Source organism: Platichthys flesus, chromosome 19, assembly GCF_949316205.1.
Source record: "Platichthys flesus chromosome 19, fPlaFle2.1, whole genome shotgun sequence".
Lineage (NCBI taxonomy): Eukaryota > Metazoa > Chordata > Actinopteri > Pleuronectiformes > Pleuronectidae > Platichthys > Platichthys flesus.
The window spans coordinates 5,878,039-5,895,947 of NC_084963.1; the positions used below are offsets into that span (position 1 = coordinate 5,878,039).

Genomic DNA, 17,909 nt, shown 5'->3' on the forward strand with positions numbered 1-17,909 from the left:
GCTTCATTAGATTATATGGGCCAGTAACAAGGCTGACAGAATGGAGATAATGCGTGGAGGTACTAATGAATCAGATGCAATGTGACAGGCATATTAAATGTGTGCTAATCCGACAGAGAGATCCAAATATTTATATCGCGGAAACACACATTTTGTGTAAATACATCAATTCTAATTATTCTGTTGAGCAGCCAAAACAAAAACAGTCATCAGGGGACTGTCATGTTCAGATCATAGTCAGGTTTATGAGTCTCAGGGCTCAGTGCATCATGGGAGTTGGGCCATTGCATCATCCGAATTCCAAAAAAGAAGTAACCTCACCTCACCTCACGCTCTCTGCTTCCTGCTCACACACATGTTAATCATATCATTACATGCAGAGCGGCTGGAGTGGTCACTTCTTTCATAGAAGGAAGAAAAGATACAAAACCAGACTGGACTTCCAAGTAGTTTAATAATTCTGTTCCCACAGTCGAACTATTAAATGATTTCATGATGATGTGTGGGAGAGTTCGTGGCAAAGGCTGAGCCCTGAATCCTAGTTTAGCTCTGTCCTACCTTTTCTCTTGTTCTGTTAAACACACACACACACACCAACACACACACTGCACCGCACTCAGCCTGTCTGTAAGTGTGTTACAGACACTAACAGCCGAGTTGTGTAACACCCCAGTGTTTGCTCATTATCTCATATTGTTAGCCCATTATCACAGCAGACAGCCCAGACTCATTAGCAGCCCGACTGACAACTCAAAGTGATCGGTGTGGCGCTCAGTGGAGGAGTGGAAAAGATCGGGCGGAGGATGAATAACGATAATGGCGAAGAAAGAAAGTTAACACGCAGGAAGGAGATTGTATCTTTTCCTCCGTGCGTCGGTTTAATCTAATAAAGCAGGTGAGTTTTACACAGTAAAGCCGAATCACAGAATCACCAGCTCTCATCCGTCTCTTTAGGCTCGTACCGTTTCCTCTAATGACATAAATGAAGCGAGAATGAGAAGTTATAATGATCCATGGAAGCAGGTCTTCATTGGCATCAGCCTCTCTGAAATGTGTTTTCATTGTATTAACATTTAAGCTCCGTGGTTTCATGAGACCTTTGCGGTGAAGCAATCGGCGAACCCATTGAGGGTTTGGGGAAAACAGCAGAGCTGCATTTAAAGTGGAATTTGCTTGGAATTAAGAGCATTGAGTAAAACCACAGTCATAACCCAGCAGCGGGGGTCCATCAGAGTCTAATTATAGCCATAGTTCATAGCTGTTTTCGAGCGTTAAGAAATTCCGCTGCTGAATCCGAGGTGTTGTGAGGTTTAGTCGTAGAAGTAGCTCCGGGACAATAAGAAGTAATCACACAGAGCTGCTCACAGGCATGGCAATTTGTTTTTATTCTCTTACTCCTTTGGCCCATGTGGAATAACGGGACATGTATAGTGCTGAGTCTTTATCGGGTTATTTACCGGATAAAGCCAGTTGCTTTTTATAAACTGATAAAAGCAGGTTTTAGTGAAATTAGTTGAATTTATCTTATTTCCAGGCCTTTGCTCTTTTCAGACCTCAGACCAGGCTTGCTTCATCTACAGGGAAACAGAAATATCATCGTTCATAATAGAGAGTTCCACAGCTCCATAACCCTCAATAAAAAAAAATGGCGTGGGAATAAAATTGTTAAGGAAACAGGAACTGCTCTTATTATTTATAATTGCATTTTCCGAAAATACATTCTCGTTAACATGCAGTTCGGATAAGCCGGGGTAATCACATTAGCGCCTGACTCTCTTTGAATGGGCTATTTACTTCTAGTCAGGGAATCGTATATCAATCACAAATCCATGATTGCATCTGAATCTCAGAGAAGTTCAGCCACACAGTTTATTGACGGTCACTGAGTTCAGCTCCTCTTTGCCATTTGAAGTCACCAACCTGTGAAATTGCTTGGTTGGACCTTGAGGCCCTTTTATTTACTGTTAACTCATTACAGCCCATCATTATTTATTTTTTTATCAATTCACCTCACCATCTCAACATCGGTAAAGATCTTTGCACACTAAGTTTGTCCTCAACACTGAGTCTGATGGGTTTTTTTTAAGTTGGCAGTTAACGATAAAATGGAAATCGAGCAGAGATATTGATTTTTGTGGTTGTCTCACTTCTGGAAAAAAGAAAAAGAAAACATTGAGTGAATCGAGAAGCTGTTAGTGACAAGGAGGATTCCTTGCAAAATGATCCCAATGGCGACTGAGTCTGTTTGTAGGATGTCAGCTGTCCACGTCTATAAGCTACTCGCTCTTAGAACTCAGGTTTAAAGGAAATAAGACAAACTCTCTGTGATCCAGTTGATCCCCGATCAGCTTAAACAACTCTCTGCAACACCTTTGATGGCTGTTCCACTGACGGGAGTTTAATGCGTTAACGTGATGGACACACTGTGAGGTCGTATTTATTTACAAGTGAGTTTAAATTTGCTCGTGAGAAGACCATAAGTGTCCAAATCAACTGAGGATGAGTGAAGAGGAAGATGCTGACAGAGACTTGTGGACAGAGGGGAGACTCATGCTGCTCAATTCAGTGTCTTTCACCCACAGCCCCACTGACAGGACGTGCATGCTGCTGTGTGTGTGTGTGTGTGTGTGTGTGTGTGTGTGTGTGTGTGTGTGTTCAAGGAGGTTTTGATAATTCACAGCCTGAGTGTCTGTCAGCAAAATATTTTCAAATATGTGAGTGTGTTTTCGCATACGAGCGTATGAATCACCATCGGCATATGAGCTTTCATTTTGCAGGGTAATCAGCTTATGTCTACAGAGGGTAGCGCAGCACAGGAGGTGAATATTTTGGCATGAGTGTGTGTGTGTGTGTGTGTGAGTGCGTTTCCGTGCACCCGCACTTGTAGCACAGTTTTCGATGTCAGCTCATGTCTCTGTGGAGCAGCAGAGCCACGGGAGGTAAGAGCCTGCTGGGGAGCTGAAGGCGGGGGGGGGGTTCTCTTGATCTCTTTCTCTCCCTCTCTCCATCCCTTTCTCCTCACCTCTCTAATAATGAATCATCACTCGGATCCCACATGGGGAAAAGCTCTGTGAGGAGTATGTGGGGAACTTAAAAGCCAAAACAGGTAAAATGTAATTGTAATTTATGTATGTGTGTGTGTGTGTGTGTTTGTGTCTTCCCACATATCCGATTAAGCTCATGCACAACTTGCATGCCTGCCAACACATACACAAAAGCCCAGTGTGCTCTTAGTCATTCATCAAATGCGAGAGGTAATTGTGTCATGAAATTAAATAGGTCGAGAAAATGAAGTCCCTCTTAATCATCCCTCCGTCTGCACAACTAATTTAAAAGTCGTTTGAATCTTCGGTTGCAGTTTCCCTCCAGCTACAAAACAAAAAAATAGGTTCCAGTCCGGTTTCCTGCTTGTTCCCTCGACTCTGTGCTCTGTCATCGCAGGTGAAATAGTGACCTGAAATATGACTTTGAAATGAAATTGCTCCTTGAGCAGAAATGAAAAACCTTTTATTGCCCGAGAGGAGGTTTGATTTACTGTAACTGTGGCAGATGTGTTGTGGAAACACGGTGTCCATGAATCAGGCCAAACAAAAAGTGGGAACAACTCCGGTTGGCAAAGTGAGATAGTCACTTGGATGGTTTATGATGCAAAAAAATATAAACACACTGAATCAAAATCAAAAGTTTGCATTACATCTTCAGCCTTGAAGGTTTCTCTCATTTCTCCTGTGAATTTAATGTTTTTACAGTTATTCTATGTCAAATGCCGACTTTCATTGCTGATCTGAGAAGTTGTGAGCACTTGGAGATACAGAAAGTTATGGATGTTGCATGAAACGCAACCAGCTCTTTAGACCTGCAACAAAAGACATTCACTTTTTTAAATAAAGTATATTATATACTCCATACACAGTATACATCCCTAACCATGGTATTGTAGCTGTGTAATCCTACACATAATTTAGTCATAGTTGTTCCCCATGACCATTATCTTTACTTAATCTGCCTATGTCTATGCCAAGTGACTTATTCCCCTTCCCCTGTCCCAGTTTTCTCCTCCCTACATTTACAATTTGCAGTCAGCATTAAAATTTCAAAAACAATATATTCCATTTATTATCTTGTGCTTAAAAGAATGAAATTGTAATTAAAGATGGACGCCCTAGAGTGAGTCTCTCTGACCTTCCCACCTGATGGAGCTCAACTGGGCTTCATGCAGCCGGACGAGGCTCTAAACCACACCCACCATGATCATTGCTTGGTTTGTGTAGTTTTTTTTTGAAGGTGACAATGTGCAATTGAGCAATAGCATTCATCTTAGAAAAACAAAAGCTGAAGGCAACTTTGGGTTTAAGAGTAAAATCTCTGCTTGTTGCCAATCGATGAATTTATATGTAATTTTTATCAAGGAAGACATGATGACTCATTCAATATAAAGTGCTAAGATGATGTCTATTGAGGAAAGAACATTCACAAAGTTGTATTCCTTCAAACAGTGAGATCTTCGCCTCCCACATACACTCGCGTGTCCTCAGCATAAAGGCGCAAACTTCCGCTCTTGTCTCTCTCTCTCTCTCCCTCTCTCTCTCTCTCTGCTTCACGAGTCTGCAAGAGAAGACATTTTTAAAAGCTTTTCTAACAAGGAACACATTCTTTGGGTGGGGGTGGATAAGGAAAAGGACACATCAGACACACTGCCGGGGATGGAACTGTGTCTGTGGGATCCCTCATCTCTGAGTGTAGTAGCCTGGAGAAAAGCTGGAACTTAAGGAAACTTGTGATTCTTATGCGATTGTGTGATTCTGCAGTTAGAGCCGTGGAAGACGGAGCCATAGGGAGCTGTCAGAAATATTTCTGAAGTGTCTGTGCTTCTGCCTGCTAGCCCCTCTTGTCTCACCCTCCCTCATGCTACGCCTCTGTTCTCCGACAGGTTTTATCTCCCTTTCCCTGCGTCATTATCGACTCATTGCCTTCTTCGTTTCATTCATTCTCTCCCCGGATATTTCTTCGGGCGATTGGACACGTGCACCGAGTTCCTCCGAAGTGAAATTGCTGGTGTCACCGTGCCGCGCGGCCTCGCTCGGCTGAATTACAACTGGGGCTGTTTGTAGAGGGTGAGCATTAACTTTCAAACCTCTGGGAGCTGGGAGCTGTCAGGGTCGGCACAAGTCCACAGAGCCAACGTCGGTGATGAGAGGCCGGGACTGAAGTGAGATAATCCCTCTGTACTCCCGTTTCAACAAGCTGATGGCACCTCACACTCTTTGGTCTTCTGCTGTGTTTCATTTATCCCCCCCAAAAAAAACTGAGGGTGAGGCTCCAGTCAGAGGAATGAGTCACCAGCTCTCAGCGGGAAGTCCTTAATCAGAAAGATTTCAAGTTTGATTTGAAAGAAATGTCATATACAAATAGTTTGCTTGACAGAAACTTGGCTGGAGGAGGTGGGAACCACAGAGGGCTTTTGTGTTCAGAGTGACAGGGCTTCTCTCTCTGAAGTTATTTGTGACCTGAATGTTGAACGTGATTTGCTCAGACCAAGTTTGACGTCCTGTAGCTGGAGCAGCTTGTCTAAACCAATCAAAAATAATAAGGCTTTTGTGACGTTAATGTTGCGGAGGGAGATTTTCATGAAGGGGGAATGCAGTGGTTCCCAAACTAAGGGTCGGGATCTCCTGTGGGGTCACGAGATGCAGGGACGGGTTATGAGTCAAATTCATATTTTAACCATAATTGCTCCCAAAAAATTTATGAATAGTATTTCAATTAAATCTGAGAAATGCAATAAAAAAAATTCTCATTACCTCCGTCAAAAAGATTATGTTTTGATCAGAGTTTGTTTTATTAGTTAGCAGGATTACGCAAAAAAGTACTCAACCAATGCACATAGTTTTGTTAACTAGCTTGATTCAATATCCTTTGAGAAAATCTGGGTGTAAATCTCTGTTATTTTAGAAGTTATGAGCTGAAAAGTTCGGGCCTCTCGCTTTAATGAACCAGCTTCACATTTTACACCCAAGTCAGTTGGCTCCCCTGTAATGTCCTTTGTTCCAGGTTGAGAACCACTGGGTTTAGAAGATTCTAGTATTCGAATACAATCACATAGTTTGTGCAATATTCTGATCTTTTGCACCAGAAGTTGATTATGATAATGTTTGGGTGTTTTAATTGGAAATAAGAAAAAAACGTGTGGCATTCCTTGAGTGGGAGAGAATTCATTCATAATCCTTTTTATCCAGGATTTACTGAAAAGTCACCTCCCACTCACCTCCCCCCCAGAGACTTCACGCTCCTTGTTGCTCACGCTCCATTTGCCGTTTCGCCCAGTTTTCAAGTGTTTGTTTCCTTTTTCATGCAAATTGCTTCACAAATGAGCAGCACAGGTTGTTTACAGGTTGTCATGACACTTGAGAGCGATGTCAATAAACCCTGTAGTGTAGTAATGTGATGGAAGCTCCCAGAACAACCTTGAACACATACGTTTATTCATTATATACAATAACACATAAGGGTGTTGGTGGAAGAAAGTCATCAGAAAACAGGCATTTCCCTGTATTATCAGTTTTTAATGTAAAGCAACAATCAATAATATATCTGTTCCGATGTTTTGTTCACTTGATATTTTGGTTTTAAGAAGATGCTCCCTCAGTATCCCACTGGTTTCTATCACTTTGTGAGCTCGGTGTGGAGGTGAGGCGAGGCGGCACTCTCCAGGCTCGGAGCCCTGCTTTGCTACAGATGAACACTGATTGAATTTCCATCCTGCAATGGCCAAATTGCTTCTTGTTTTTTGACAAATTTCGCGGGGAGAAAGAAGTCAAGTGCATCACAGAGGAGAAGGAGGAGGAAATGGACGAAGGGTAAAAAGAACTCCTGTCGATTCTCGTCTGAGAGAAATAGCTTGAGAGATGTTGAAATGATGCGAGGACGGAAGAAAATTAAACAAGAAGGTATGAAAAAGGAAAAGACAGTGAAAAAACTGATGAGTTGTTTTCTTGGGAGCTGACGCGGTAATCTCTTCCAATTCGGGTTGTGGCCTCGACTTATCTGCCCAGTGAGCGGCAGGAGCAGCAAAGCATGAAATACAAAAACAGATTCACATAAAATATGCAAACAGTAACTTTGGTTTGTTCATGCAGGTCTGTCCCGGTGGCAAACATGTCTGATCTCTATGCCTTGTGCTTCAATGCAACTCAGAGCTCAGCGTCCTGCCAATACCAACCTCTCCTGAGCTCCTCCTATCATTCTTCTTTTTCCTTTCTCGTCTCTTCACCGTTTCCATGTTCATCTCGGATGTGTCACCCTTGTACTGGGCCGACTCCTTCTCTTCTCTTATCTACTCCCAAATATTTCAACTCTCTTGACCTTTCCTCTCACCAGCAGCTCTCTTCTCTTGTTTTCACGTTGTTCTGTCCTGTCTCCTGTCGTCTCTCTCTCCGTGACCTCCTTCCCTCTTCTCTGTCCTTCTTGAACGGAATATATCCCTTGTCTCTCTCTCCCTCTCTTCTCTCAGAGTGAGGACCTTCCCTAAGGATTCAGCCGGACTGGGCAGGGACACCGTTCGAGCCCTGATGTACTACGCCTTGAAAGTCTGGAGCGACATCGCGCCGCTCAACTTCCACGAGGTGGCCGGCAGCGACGCGGACATTCAGATCGACTTCACCAAGGCCGACCACGACGATGGGTATCCGTTTGACGGGCCGGGGGGCACCGTGGCACATGCGTTCTTCCCCGGGGAGAGGTTCACCGCCGGGGACACGCACTTTGACGACGACGAGGCGTGGACCTTCAGATCGCCAGGTGAGGCACCTTGCTATGAGATCAAGGAAACCAGTTGAGTGTGTGTGAACAAATCTAAAGCATCAATTTGGCTTCACCAGCACAGACTGATAGAAAACAAATTTCCAATGACATTCCTCTGACGGAAAATATATCTCTGACGGAAAATATATATGTGTGTGATTCAGATGATTGTGTACATGCTGACTTTCTGAAATATCTACAAAACAGTGGAAATTGATGGAAGAGCTGCAAAACTCTGGAACATTGTTTTCAAAGCAAAGCTGCTGCTGTGTGTTTGTGATAGAGGCAACAAATATCTGTCTGAACCCGACCATATATATATATTTATTTATATATAAATATAATATTTTATTTTAAAGGTAAGCTGTTGATCAAAAATGTTGGTTGAAAAAAGAAGAGATCGATCAATCAATCTTCTTTATTTTACAAGCCAATAGTTTAAAGCAAATCCCATTAACCTTTAATGTGCAGGCCGAAGTCTCATAACCTTGTCTAATAAACCATATGTGTACAATAAACTATTATTATTAAGTCTGTCTTTATTATAGTTCTGGGCACACAGGCTTGTTTGGCCCATTCTCAGTGTAACACAGTCACCCCCTTTGGGTTGTGGCTAATTGATCCTGCCTCATGTGGCCAAATTTCTTTCATCAAACAGTTTTCAATGAGCCTGATTACACGCAGAGGGAAATCAGCGAGTTAGAAAAGAGGACAGGACGACCGCGGCTCTAAGTGGAATTCAATCAGCTCTGCCAATCGCAGCTCATATTGGAAATATCTGTCATTCTCGGCTCAACAAAACACACTCTGGCTGCTTTTTGGACTCACGTTCACTGGTTCATTAGTCCACTTGTTCGTGCTTTCACTCCCTCAAAATGTGAAATCTATCCCCTCTGCAGACATCATTATTCACTCGCCTCCTCTCTGCACTTTAGCTGAACTGTGCATCTCCTTGAATGAATAATTGTGAATCCAGAGCTTTTACTGTGTGAAAGTGAAATTATAAGCGGCACAACAGGACAGCTTTTACCAAAAAGAGTCCAAATGGGGACATTCTGGTTCTCTGAAGCTCGGCCGTCCTGTCACTTAGCGTCAACCTCATTTTCTCCCGAACCTCATTTAAAAAAAACAAAGGAAGGAGGGAGGTGGCGAGCGGGAAAGGGCGAGAGGAGTGGTGCAAGTCCACTCATCCGGTTGAAATGAGCGGATGGAAGGATCTGGTCATGCTGATTGGATCGTCAGGCAGAGGCTGCCTCAGTCGCGGTCAACCGGATGACAGCATCAATCATCTCCGACTTGCTTTCTTTATTCGTTCCTTCATGCGGATGACTTGACTTTAAATGACATCACTCACTCCTCTGCTCGGCACCTCCATTCATCCCCTTCTTTTTGAACGATGGCTGGACAGAAGAGGAGACGGGACCCGGTGATGAGAGCGGTAGAGGTTGATGTGAGAAATGTTGAAAGTAAAACATTCCTCAAAAGTCAAAAATAAAAGAGGAGGTTGAGCATGAAAGTTCATAGTTGACCCTGGAAACAGCTGTATGACCAAACTTAACTGAGGTTCAGAGGCGTTGAGGCACGGTAGGGAAGCCAGGTAATATCATGGGGCCCCCAAGCTGAGGGGGGGGGGGCCCTGAGAACAGGTGATTGCACTAGTCCACAGCAACAACGATTTGTACAAGAGACTGCAATCACCCCATTGCTGGAAACCCACTATAAGGAGGCCCCGTGCCGCTATAGCGCTCTGCCAAAAGTTCTGTCTTTGTAGAGGTAGATGGTGGTGGAGTCCTTATGTACCACATGGAGCCTGGAGGATTGAAATGAGCGTGAAACAAACATGATAACACAAAGTTGTCACAGCGTCTCTCAGGGCAGAAATGTTTGCACCGGTGCGAATGCCATTTCTCTCCGAGTGAGCAACCCTCCGAGCTGAAAAGGACAGGTCCTGATGAAGTTTTGGGTTGTGCAATAAGACGAGCCTGCCCGGTGCTTTAGGTGAACGGTCGTAATGCATCTGCAGATATTATGTTTTCACCATTTTCCCGTGTGACAGTGACATTCCGGCATGTTTGCCCAACGGTCATCAATAAAGTGTCATTTTCCAAAACATAGTTTATCATCTGCAGCGAGCCTGTGATGATAAATCCCCCCAGAGACGATATGAATACACACAAAACTCGGTCCAAGCCTGTAATGAGAGATCCAATGGTGTATGCCCAGCCGTGTAAGCACTTATTGAAACCCCCCCCCCCTGTGGTCACAATAACAGAGGACCGCGTGCATCATCCATTCCAATGACAGCGATCTCATCCCCACATGCAGATGTTCTATCAAAATGAGTCTCGACCCAGACTAAACTCCTGCGTCCTGAGTTCAGCGGCGGCTCGGGGAGATGGTGATTGTTTTAAAGAAATCAATGCTCTGTCGCGGCAGAAAGAAAAATGGAATCCAGCTCTGACAGGGAATCAGTCACAGGGGAATGACAGCTGCGTTATTGAAGGCTTAATGCTAATTTCATACGCTGCTCGTGAGTGGCTGACGTCTGCATCAGGTCTTTGTTCAACTGAAAATAGAACCAGGACTCTTTGTTACTCTGTGTGCTGTTTACTCCAACCCTCTGCTGAAAAGTCCCCGAAAACCAAGAGATGAAATAAAGTGCTGCCAAAAGGCGTGTGATATGTGGGGTGGCCGTAATTCCACATCTATGACTGTAAGTGCCTCTTTCCAGTCCCGGAGAAAAGAATTGCTCGACTTTGCAGCCCGGTGCCTATTTCTAAGTACATCTCTTTCTGCGACATCCCAAATAACAGGGCTTTTTTCATCTTTCAAAGGTGGAAGAAAACCGAGAGAAATCCAGAAGCAGGCAAGATTTTATTTGGTGAAGCAGCAGCTCAGATACAATCAAGACGGACAAAATATTTTTACAATTACATGCACATTATCTCGTGTAATGCATTGTATGCCACAGCTCAGTTACAGCACATGCACATTACGCAACAATACAGAATCGTCACCAATAGATATATATCGCTGCAAGAAAGTTCTATTCAATAATGTTCCGTTCTAACTTTACACAAAGAGAAGAAATCTCCTGCTTTCTATGTTTTGTTTGGTCATTCTGCTGTCGTGCTCCTTTGGGTGTGAGGTTACATGGTTTCCGTCGTTGCCACTGAACCACGCTGCTTTTCCGACTCATTTTCAAACTTTGAAGTTCAGAAGCTCGTTAACATTTGCGTCACGAACGTTGAGAGTGAACTTCCGAACTCAGAAATCTGCCCAGTTGTTTCTGGGTCAGTGTTGGAGCTCAGGTCAGGTCGTGGAGGGTTCAGCACATATTGTAACAGTGAACCCAGTCCAAACACACACACACACACACACACACACACACACACACACACACACACACACCCCTTTCACCCTGAGAGAAAGGCACACAAACACACACACACACACTAACACACACAGACAGTTAAGGCACTGACAGGGCTGGTAAATACTTTATGGATTTCTGTTTGTCTTTGACACCGATGTGGCGGGCCGGTCCGCCTGAAGGCCAGGACGCCGCTGGGTTTAACTGACGTCCACAAAACAGAAAGATCCAGAGCCCCATGTTGCATGTTGACCTCGTGTTTTAGATTCAACTCCAGCCTGGAAGATGGAGGGTACAGACGGTGTGTGTCTGTGTGTGTGTGTGTCTGTGTGTGTGTCTGTGACGGAGAGGCTGTCTGTCCCAGCTGCTGAGTCTGTGATGGGGCCAGGACCTGCCTGGATCTCCCTCCTTTGTTTTGCGCTGTCGGGCTGTGAACCATATGTCACGGGACAGCGGCTCAATCTGCTCCAATTAGACCTCCGACGGGGGGGGCAGCCGTGGCAGGGCCGGCAGACGATGCTGCCGCTTTACCGGAGTGTGTGTGTGTGTGTGTGTGTGTGTTTGAATAAACGTATGGGGGACAATGGCGCGGGGGGGGCTAACAACAGCTGCAAAGATATAGAATCGGCTAATGGCAGCGGGGGAGCGAAGGAGAAAGGGGTCAGAGGTCAGATCTGTATGACTGTAATTGTTGTGTCATTGTCTGCCTGCCTCCATCATCCAGCGAAACCCAAAACACTGTTGTCACCGAGCTGCAGTTAAATATCACAGCTCCATGTGCTGAAGGTTAATGTGTTTCCATCTGAATCACCACACAGATGTGAGATGTTCCTCTTTTCACAAATCTTAAAAATCGTGAAATCCACATCCTGCACATGAGACTTTATGTTTTTGATCCGTAAAGCACAGGCTGCTATTTTTAACTGGTTCAATCTTCTGAAGACAAAAACAATCCCTCCTCCGTCTTTAATGACCTGGTAGGATCTGCTCTCTTCTTCTGTGGAGTCGAGGGTGAACTTCAGGTTATGTTTCCGTCTGTCTGTCTGTTAATTAGCAGACAAAAAGGATTTCCACGAAACATGGAGGAAGGATTTGTTCCGGGTCAGCGAAGAACCCATTATATTCTGGTCTGGATCCGGATCAGGGTGCAGATTCAAGATGGGTTTTTGTTTCACTTTGTTAACATTAGTTTTTTTTTATATTTTCCGTAGATTTTCATGTATAACAGAATAACTCATAGATCTTGATGAAAAGGAAATGCATGTTTAAGGTGACTGAGGGTGCTGATCTGTGGTTGATTGCTTATCCTTGGTATCCCTGGATGTTGAATCTGAATTTTTTTAACTTTTAACGTTTTGAATTTTTCCTTTAGAATTTGTGAAGATAGAAATACAGAGGTTTCTTAAATTTCAAATCTGCTGAGACAGATTTTCAAACAATCCAGATCTTGTGAATTTGCATGTGGTCTCATTCGGGGGCTGCTGGCGGAGGTGCTCACTCTGCCACTCCATTTCCCGCTGTTGAGTTTCCCTTCTCAGTAAATCTGAGGCTGTTAGACTGACGCACTGAGGCATAGAGGAGGGAAAAAGTTAATTAAACAACTCTTAATTTCTTCATGTCACACTCCGCCGGCTTCACCTCGCTGTTATCTCACAACTCCTTCCCCCGGCGTCTCTCAGGCATTGTTCAGCAAATGTCAGGGTCTGCCTCTGTGCACGGTGTGAGCCTGTCGGACGGGGCGACACAGCTATCGGATCAATCAAGTGTTGGTTCTTTGTAACTTTTTCAAGGTAAACCTGTGAGGTCGGGCCCACAGGGTAAAGAGCCAATGTCGACGCTTCGGCAGATTGCGGACGCTCTGTAATCGTCTTTTAGAAAAATGAACGTTATCAGAACAAATCCGCGGCTGAGTAATTGCCTTGGCTAATTCCCCGGCCCCGGCTCCCGGCGCACTGCTCTCAGCAGGGCCCTGGATCTGGGTCCGCAGAAGGCCATCTCCTAATGTGCACGATGATGCTGAGCAGTGGAATATTAAGCACCACGTTTAGCGGACCAGTTCACCCCACGCTGTGTGATGGATGGTGCTGGTGTCCATTAACCAGCACTGAGAGGTGGAATCTCATTGAGATCAAACAAGCGAAGGCCCGTAAGTGCTGTTTTCTTTTTTCTTTTTTTTTGTCTTTGACAGGCGCCAGATTGCGTCTATTAATTATTATGATCACAGCAATCTGCCTCTGCAAACTGATTACTCTGACTAAAACAAAAGCATCATTAAGCAGGTGAATTTTTCATGATGTTCAGTTTTTTTCTTTCCATGCACGCGCTCCTGTGGTGTGCACGCAGCCTGGTGTGTTTGTTTATCTCTCAGTCAAGATGTGTTCAGCGTCTAATGTGCTTCCAGACTGTATATTATGAATTTGAACAGGTTAAATAAAAACAATAAAGGTGCTCTCACACAAGATTAATGAATCTCCAATCTCGCAACAGAAAGCAGCAGTAAATCAGGAGTCTTTATTATAACTTAAACGTTACTGCTTTGACATTTTCCTCAAGTTCACTGGCTGACTCTACATTTTTTGATTTGAAGACCTATAAAATGAAACTCATGTGAGATCAAGGCACCGACAATGTGCAGAATTTTGGAATTTCTCTCCGGTTTCTTCACATAGTGCATAAAATATGTTGCTACGGGACAAGTCAGGCTCCGGGACCGTGGACAGGACAAATAACCTTGTTCGTCTGTCAATCTCTTTTTTTTCTCTGTGGGTGTAGGAGAATGAGAGAGTGCTGCTACAGCCTCTAAAAGAACAGGGACCATGTGGACAAAGGTAGACTTCAGTCACAATGGGCTGTCATGCTGTTCCATGTTCCTTTATAAGACTTTATTAAAGTGCAATGTCGTTTTTCATTCGTTTCAAACTCCCATCACATCCTGTCTCCTTCCTGGGTTTCACACGACGGCCGACCAGTTAAGCCAACAGAGCAGACGGTAAAATGTTTAAATACATACAGCGAAACAGTGGCTGTTTTGGAAACTTAAAATTTGAACTGTTCGGCCTAAGTTAAACATTAACTTTGGGGAATTTGAGATGAACAAATTTACAGTTTCCCAGCCTATTATTTAGGATATGTAAATTAAAAAGGTGCAAAAAACTACTTGAGATTCTGTAATAGTTACAACAAAAATTCACATCAAGTGCAAAGATGGATTTTTTTCATCTGGCCTCAAAGTCATGTTGCACTTGTCGACCCCCACAACAAATGATGCTTACCTGGAGAACGAGTCTCTGATAACCAAGGTTAGTTCATCACACTGTGGTAGAATCAATGGACACATCTGTAGTGAGTGAACAGCATTCAACCTTTAAGCAAAGATACAGCATGAAGAACATTTTGTTCTTCAAAATTTGATCTCCTGCTAACTAACAGACAAACGCAGATGAAGACCTTGGCCAAGGTAATAACCTTTTGAGGGGACTCACACTAACAAGCCACACTAACTACTTTAGATACATTCTGTGTCAGAAAAAAATGGAAAAAGCTATGAAATACAACTTCAAGTACTGAGTAATTGACAATGAAGGAAGGGCACCAGCACAAGGACAAATTGGTTCTATCATATAATTCTGTGCTTTTCATTATTCTGTCCACCGGTTTATGGATCAATGAGGAGCTCTGGTCAAGGGAAGAAGCAGGTTTTGGTGCCTCGCTGTTTCGAGTGTCCCTCGGTTTGCCTGCTGGAAGGGAGGGTGGAGATAATGTGGATGGAGGAGGTTGTTAATGATGTCGAATGCACACGGCTGCAGCCGGGAGAGGCAGACATTTCAGAGAATGAGCAAGTCGTTGCTGGTGATCTCCGGTGACTCTGATTTTTATTTGTGTTGGTCTTTGTCCCAGTGTGTCGTGGCCCGGTGGGGCTGCAGGTTGGCTGTGGTCCAGGCAGCTTGTCCTCAGCTGGTACATTAATGCCCCCCCCCCCCCCCCCCCCAGCTGAGCCTTAAGAAGAGAATTGAAGTTGTGATCTCAAAGGGAAAGGCCGGTTGAATGATTTCCATTGTGTGTCTGGTCACTGAGTCACCATGTGTCATGTTTGATTCAGTTTTGCTTCTTATCGCTTCACGTCAGGTTTCTTGACTCAGGGAGCGGATGTGTTATGGACGTGGCTTCAGTTGCGCACCTCAGCTTCTTCAAGTGTTTCGGCCTTTTAGTCAACCAGCCTGTAGGGTCCATACAGTCCAAATATCTGTGCAATAGACAGGGCACAGGGGGGTGGAGCAGGTCTTAGGGTGCAGGTGACCATATGTGATGTTGGTGAACCCGCTGGCCCACGTCCACCAACATCTCCCAGTCTTGGGCTTTCTCCAGCTGCTCACTCCTAAAAATAATGTAAGAAAACCTAAAGACTATGTTTTTCTAAATGATTCTGTGATTCTAAAGAGATTTCTCACTCATCCTTCCATCCAATATCAACTCTTCATATCCTTAAATTGTAACGACGGGGCTCCAGCCAAACCCAGAGTCGTGTTACACCCCTGACAGGTCGCCAGCCCATCACAGGGCCAAGTTACAAAGACAAATAAATGTAAATGCAAATTTAGAGTCTCAAATTATTCTAACCCCCGGAAAAAACCAAGGCAGGGAGAATAGGAAAACTCTTCCCCTGGCTGAACAGTTATTCTAACTTAGGTGTAAGAAGCTTGTCAATATCTCACTCATGAAATGAATAATTTATTCTCGAGAACTAATATTTGGAGGTTATGCTGCAGCCTAAAATGCCCAAGTGACTTCTCGTTCCTCATATGAGTTTGAGAATAGTTCTGCAACAAGTTTGCCGGTTAGGAAAACTTCAGGGCTTCCAGGACGAGCTGTGTGAAATGTTTTGAAGTAGCCAGACAGATGATTAGCAAATCTCCAGAGTTTAGAGTTTCTGGTGAATCAAGGCCTTTCGTTCAAATCATCATCACCATGCGATGAAAGCCTTCAGCTTGTTAAGAAGCTAATGGCTCACCGGTGAGTCCTGCAGGACAAATAATGAACCGCTGAACACAAAAGGATTTCAACAGTCTGTCGAGCTACGTGAGTCTGCTCTGTTGCTTTCGGGTTCAACCAGCGAGTTCTCTCTGCTCCCGCTTTGTCCGCAGGCATCACGTCTATTCTGTCTGACGCCCGTGAACCGTAGAGCTGATGACATGGTGCATATTCTGTTGTGAGCCCCTCTTCTCTCTCTCTCTCTCTCTCTCTCTCTCCCTCATTCCTTTTGTTCACCTTTCCTCTCTACTCCGTGTGCTCCTGCAGATTAGAGCTGGCATTGGCCTCCTGCACACCCCAGGTGGGTTCTGTAGTGTGTGTGCAAGGTTAACTGAATGCAGACTTGAGCTAAGCCACCAAGGAACCCTAAGCTAGCTCGGCTCGACATGCCAACTCTTTCTGCAAATCTAAATCTCCTTGCCCCTGGTTTTGTCTTCCTCTGCAAAGCCAGACAAGGAGTTTCTGCTGGTTTTCTCAAATGTGCTTTAATAGCCCAGAGGCTCTTTAGGTGTCTTTCCACTCTCAGGTTTTGATTGGCAGTGCAGGGACTCAGGCAGTATTACCATAGTTATCGCACCACACCACACGTCTAACAGCCCTGAAAGCCCCCTGAGCTGTCATGCCTCTTAATTTGCAGATGAGTTGAGAGAGGATGAAATACCTGAGCAGGGGTTGGACAAGGTCATCTCAGGACACAGACGTAGCTCAGAGGTGATATCAGAGAGTTCAGCCGCAGGGTCAACCCAAGGTTATTCACAGAGAATCTTGCGTATTCTGCATATGTCACAATGTATTAAACAACACGTCTGACCATTTAAATCAGGTTATTAGTGACTGATATTGAGCAGTTTACCCTACACCACCTTTATCTACTATATTACAGCTGAAATAACCACTAAATTACCTCAGTCAATTAAGGAGGTTCGCCTCTGTCAGTTTGCTGGTTAGTTTGCTTTATTCGCAAGATTTCACAAAAACTACTTGGCAGATTTCCAAGAACGGGTCACGTAAAATAACTGTTTTAGTTTTGGCATATATCGAGGATTTTTTGTTTCATTTTCATTTGCACATAGAGGCTCATGTAACTGGTGTGAGGGGGTGAGCATGAGTTCGCCGTGTCCGTGTTAAAAGCAGGTTGAAGTGGGTTCGTGGAGCCAGCTACAGTTTAACAGAAAAGTTTAAACCATTCAGTGACATGAACTTTGACCTTTGGATTGTGCTTTAATGGAGTTTGCCTTATGTTTTATTTTTATTTTCGTCAGTTCATGATCTTTTTGGACATTTACCCATGTGCTCTCTCTCTCTCTCCTTCTCCTCCAGACTCCCATGGCATGGATCTGTTTGCGGTTGCAGTCCATGAGTTCGGTCACGCCATCGGCCTGGTCCACACCTCCGCCATGGAGTCCATCATGAGACCGTACTACCAGGGTCCTGTAGGAGACCCTCTCAAATACGACCTGCCCTATGAGGACAAGGTCCGCGTGTGGCAGCTCTACGGTACGAGGGAACTTACCAGTTTGTGTGTGTGAAGGGTTATTTTCATTTACACCAATGTATCTGCTTTCAGTGTTACAAAAAGCACACACACATTATTACACAGTATTCTAGTGCCTGATTTTTTGGCTGGACCTGAACCCAACAGGTACAGGAACCCGATGCAGTCAATATAAGCTGCACTTAGGTTCTGTGCATGGCCCGACCCCAATTT

The 17,909-nt window shown here is 44.3% G+C and overlaps 1 protein-coding gene across 1 annotated transcript in view; it reads left to right on the plus strand.

Moving 5' to 3' along the window:
- The window catches only part of LOC133974613 (matrix metalloproteinase-17-like), a 50,301-nt gene that overhangs the window by 20,988 nt on the left and 11,404 nt on the right, over nucleotides 1-17,909 (plus strand). The window contains exons 4-5 of the mRNA XM_062412246.1: nucleotides 7,511-7,797; nucleotides 17,522-17,698. Of these exons, the coding sequence (XP_062268230.1) occupies nucleotides 7,511-7,797; nucleotides 17,522-17,698 (464 nt within the window). The remainder of the gene's footprint in view (nucleotides 1-7,510; nucleotides 7,798-17,521; nucleotides 17,699-17,909) is intronic.